Consider the following 5,083-nt stretch of genomic DNA (forward strand, 5'->3'; position numbering starts at 1 on the left):
CAAATACCCCCCCCCCCCAATCAAATTTGGATCACAAAGGGTCTAACATCGCCTCTGGTCTCAGGATTACATTTTTTTGCCACACATTTCAAAACTCTGCAATTGAGTTAAATTAGTTCAAACAAACAAACAAAGGTAAAGATAAAAATTGAAGATAATATTATTTTCTTAATAATTAAGATTAATAGTTAATGCTCTCAAGTCTCACGCATTAACTGTGAGACACACGCAGTTCACGCAGCTCACACGCCACACCTGTCATTTCTCACGCACATTAATATATAATAAATTAACAGCCAATCAGAAAATAGTATTTCTTGTTGCTGGGTAAATAAGGAAAATAAGTTGTAATAAATGTTCTCTCACTGCAAACCTTCCATAATGAGAATAAACTTCAACATTGACTCAAAAACACAGCAAGAAAAAAACACACAAAAAGGAAAAAATATAAAAATGACAAAGTTTTTTAAAACAGTAACACATAATGAAAATAATAAATGATAAATGATTAAATAAAATAAAAACAGAGTGGCAGAGAGGACGTTTTGCTCCGTTTCCTTCACTGTGACGTAGCTCAAACCCAAAACACTGAAAAAAAGGGAAATATAAATAATATTTTCACATGTTATGAATTACAAGTTAACAAAGGGCTCACCTATGAATTTATAAGTTAATAAACATTTATAATAATTGATTAAAATGAGCGAAAGCAGCCTCTTATCAGGATTTAGGGTCTCGGTTGCGTAGTGACGTAGTGACGCAGCCACGTTTTTGACCTACGCAGTTTACGGGAAGGGAGGATAAACTTCCTGAAACTGAAAGAACAAAAACATAACATCTTTAAATTATTTTATTCACATATTTCAACATTTACTTGACATCTGCGTCGCCATGGCAACCACATCCAGGTGAGTTGGCTGATGGAGAAGTTTCGTGTGACCGTGATGAAGCTTCATGTTGAGATAACATCAGCGACCGTTAACAAGCTCAGAGCGGATATTTATGTTGTTTACCTTAAATATCTGTTTAAATTCATCTTCAGGTGAATGTGAGGATCTGTGGTGACATCACACATCATAATAAACCCTCTGTGTCATTAAGGCTCTTTATGGGTTTTATTGGCTCCTCCTGCACATCCCTTTCCTATAGTTATTGTTTTCTTATATCATGGATGTTTCTCTTTATAAGGACTAAACTAAACAAGGTAAAGGAGAAGTTAACATCTACAGGTTGTAACTGTATAACTGTGTGAACCTGAGAGCTCTGAGCTACAAACTACATTATGTTACTTTTGTTATTGTTTTAAATAAATGTTTCTGTACTTACATGACTACATGTAAGGGTGGTATGTAATTAGGATACAATATAAAAGTAACTGTATTCAGCTACAGGTACAGAAAAATAAGACGTAATCTGATTACAGGTACATTTAGTAAACATGGGGATTATTTAGCAGGGTTACAATTTTAAAACACATTTACTATTATTCACTTTTTAAAGTACCAAACTAAACAGAGCAGATACTCTCTGATCCATGAAGGTCTGAGTATAGAGGACCATAGCACATGATTCCTACAGGCAGTGAATGTTAACGTTGGCAGCGATGCAGAGCAGCTCTCCGTTGATTGGTCAACAGCTCAGAACTAGACTCAAAGAGTACTGGGCCAGGTGGTGTTTCTCCAGAGGAGAATGTGACAGCACAGGAAATTACAGTGAGTCTCCAAACTGAGACGAAGGTTGTGTGTTGACTCGCACTGTACAGCAGATCAGCTGTTACACAGACTCAGGTTTATACGCTGGACTGTTTCTAATAAAGCAGAAGTTATGACGTTTGATCAGAGCTGTAGTAGCCCAGAGTCTGACTGAAGGTTTCTGTTATATCATTAAATATCAGTTCGATCTGATAACAGCTTATCTGACTCCACAGGTCAGCTCATGTTCCTGTTTGTTTGTGTTTCACATTCTTCACGTTTGCTTGTTTTGTTTTTAGTTTTTCCAGATATTGCTGAACTTCCTGTCAGTCAGACCCGCAGCGTTTTATATCTGAACAAAACTAATATGAAACATTTCAAGCTGAAACTAACGATGTATTTTCCTTATTGGATCATCTGATGATCGTTTCCTTGATGAATTGATCAGCTGTTTATTACTGAGGTCATAGTGAGTGATGGAGGCTGTTAGGCTGCTTTATATTCATGTTTGTTCATGTTCAACACCGAATATGACCTATAAACATAAAGTAGAATAACCTCCCAGCTCAGACCGGTCAGACCAGGTTTTATCTGATCAACAGAATAATGAGTTTAGAGAAGCAACAGTTCATCTATGAAATGAATCTCAGCTGATTTTGACTTTATATAAAAACTTTAAAGAGTTTGATGTTGATGATGTTCCTGTTTTCTTTCTCCTCAGTCATGGAGACGTTATTCTCTGGATCGTCCTGGTTTACAGTCTGAACTCAGGTCAGTCTGATTATTAATAAAGAAAAACATCATTTCTCACAAAGAGACAAAAACACAAAGAACCAAACAAAGAGTAAAAACAGAGAGTAGACGTGTTGTTTCTCTTTTAACATCAGGATGTTTTTCTGTCCTCACAGGCAGCTGTCAGACGAAGGTCCAGGCTTATATCAAAGATGACGTCCTGCTGCTCTGCATCTACAGCAGCACTCTGCCCGCCTCTGTTACCGTCTCCTGGAGGGACAAAGACAACAACAACGTCCTGGACATCATAAACAATGTTGAGGACTTCCAAACACAAGACAAGAACTTTAAGGATCGTGTGAGTAGTTTCCGTGATCAGTACACGGAGGGAAACTTCTCCATCATCCTGCGGGACGTCAAACAGGACGATGCCGGTGTCTACGAGTGTAACATCCGAATTGATGAGGAATTGACACAGCGGGTCAGACTCAACATCACAGGTTTGTTCAAACTCGTTCACACTTACAGTAACAAACATCATGAAGCAGATAAAATAACATTTATGTTTGTTAATTAATATAAAGTGAAGTTTCTGAGAACGACTTCTCAGATGTGAAACGTTCATACTGACTATTAACAGTGCTCAGTGATGATGGACTGTATCACAGTGATGGAGGACTGCATCACAGTGATGGAGGACTGTATTCAGTCATTTAAAGTAGCTGATCAGCTTCTATTGAGCTTCATCAGTCTGAGTTAGTCATATCAAGTGATATCTGACACATTTAGTCTTTTTAGCATTACATTATTAATTTGTAAAATATTATAAAAGACAAATAAAATCAATATTAATGATATTATATAATAATTACTATAATAAAATAAAAGATAAAATACATGAAAACAATAAAATAGAGTAAATGTCTGTAAATCATCTTGCAGCCATGATGGTCAAACGCTGCCACCTGCTGGTCAGTTTAATAAAGTGAATTATTTTGTTACATCATTAAAAACATGACTGGATCCTGATTAACATTTAAATGTTAATAAATATGTTTCTGATAGTTAAATAAAACAGTTAATTAAAATAAAACTTTAATTAGGGTTAGTTATTGATCCTGAACAGCATCAGAAAACGACTTGTGATTTGGTGCTTTATTGATTGATTGATATTTATGTCATTAATGAAAGAGTTCAGTATAAACTCTTCTTCTGCTCTCCTGATCTGATCATTAATAATTAATAATTCATAAAGGCCCATGGAGGTTTTTATTTAAGGGACAAACAGATGAAGGGAACATTAATGATGTCATAAAAACAGCTCAATTAAACTTCAGGGAGAGTAATCCGATGCTTTGGTGGGGGGACTGATGGTCTGCGGAGGCAGATCCTTGGAGGGTCACACAGACCTCCATGTCAGAGCCAACGGCTCCCTGACTGCTGTTAGGTACCGGGATCAAACCCTCAGTTGGTCCTGGTGCATTGGTCCTGATCCCCCCCCCCCCCCCCCCCCCCAAGGACAGGCAGGCGGGGGCCAAACACACTACTGAATCACTTTATGAGCTGCTGTAATGGTTTTGGTTTAATTGACTGTTGTTACGTCATTTTGTTCTCAGCTAATTGAAGTGTTCCTTCATTTATTGAGCAGTGTATTATTATTATTATTATTATAATATATAAAAACATAAAGCCTCACTGTTAACCTCCAGATTCTGTGTGAAGAGTTTAAACTGACGTGTTGCATCGTTCTCGTTGCAGGTGAACGTCCTAAAGCAGCAACGACTCCTTCAAAACCAGCAGGTGGCGCCGCTGCAGTGACACCAACCTCCATCCAGCTGCTGCTTCTCTCTCTGCTCCTCATTCATTCTGCTGGTTTGAGCTGCTGCAGCATCTGCTAACTTTCACTGCACTGTTACACAGTAATGAAGTTTAAAATGTATTATTTATTATTCCAGGAATAAATCAGCTTAAAGTTTGATCTGAGTATAAACTGCATCATTAATTAACTTTAACCAACTTGCACTTAATATTATTATTAATGAAGTTAATGAAAAGTTCTTAGAGGACAAAAACTAAGTTTATTTCAGGAATAAATCAGCTTTAAAGTTCCAGAAATCATTAAAAAGCACCAACATTTGGTTTAATGTCTCCCTTTAAGAATCAGGAGTCACTTCAGATTTGTTCTGCACGACTGAATTTATGTTAAAGTCTCTCAACCAATCAAAGGCAACCAGGACCAACCAATCACAGGCAACCAGGACTAACCAATCACAGGCTGCCACTAATGTATTACTGCTGTGAGTTTGTTATCAGAGATATATTATTAGACCCAGAATAAGATCTGAAAGCTGCTTCACACAAGTTCACTATTGCTTCCAGCTTCACATGTAGGCGATGCTACAGCATGAAACAATAAGAGGAAGCTGAGCCTAGAGTCAAAAACACAACTAGGTTTAATGTCAGTAATAATAGTACCAATGTTATGAAGTCTTGTTCAATTTTGGTTTTGAATGGTTGATTGAATCAGTTTTGCATAATCTGCTCATAGGACACAAATCTCAACAACAGCTGTTAAATATGAAAGAAGACGTTATACCTGCTATTTTTATATTGTAACTGTGTGTATTGTTTGTTCCGTTTCTACTTTTTATAAATCCTCT

General features: G+C 36.9%; 1 protein-coding gene across 2 annotated transcripts in view; it reads left to right on the forward strand.

Moving 5' to 3' along the window:
* Positions 1 to 4,853, forward strand: part of LOC133976541 (CD276 antigen homolog) — an 8,933-nt gene extending 4,080 nt beyond the window's left edge. The window contains exons 1-4 of one of the 2 annotated variants that reach the window (XM_062414760.1): positions 132 to 908; positions 2,413 to 2,462; positions 2,600 to 2,923; positions 4,182 to 4,853. In XM_062414760.1, the coding sequence (XP_062270744.1) occupies positions 892 to 908; positions 2,413 to 2,462; positions 2,600 to 2,923; positions 4,182 to 4,321 (531 nt within the window). In that variant the 5' untranslated portion in view covers positions 132 to 891 and the 3' untranslated portion in view covers positions 4,322 to 4,853. Of the gene's footprint in view, positions 1 to 131; positions 909 to 2,412; positions 2,463 to 2,599; positions 2,924 to 4,181 lie in introns of those variants that run through there. The other variant, XR_009924839.1, reaches the window with a different exon arrangement.
* Positions 4,854 to 5,083: the final 230 nt, after the last annotated feature.

The sequence above is a fragment of the Scomber scombrus genome, chromosome 24, assembly GCF_963691925.1.
Source record: "Scomber scombrus chromosome 24, fScoSco1.1, whole genome shotgun sequence".
Classification (NCBI taxonomy): domain Eukaryota; kingdom Metazoa; phylum Chordata; class Actinopteri; order Scombriformes; family Scombridae; genus Scomber; species Scomber scombrus.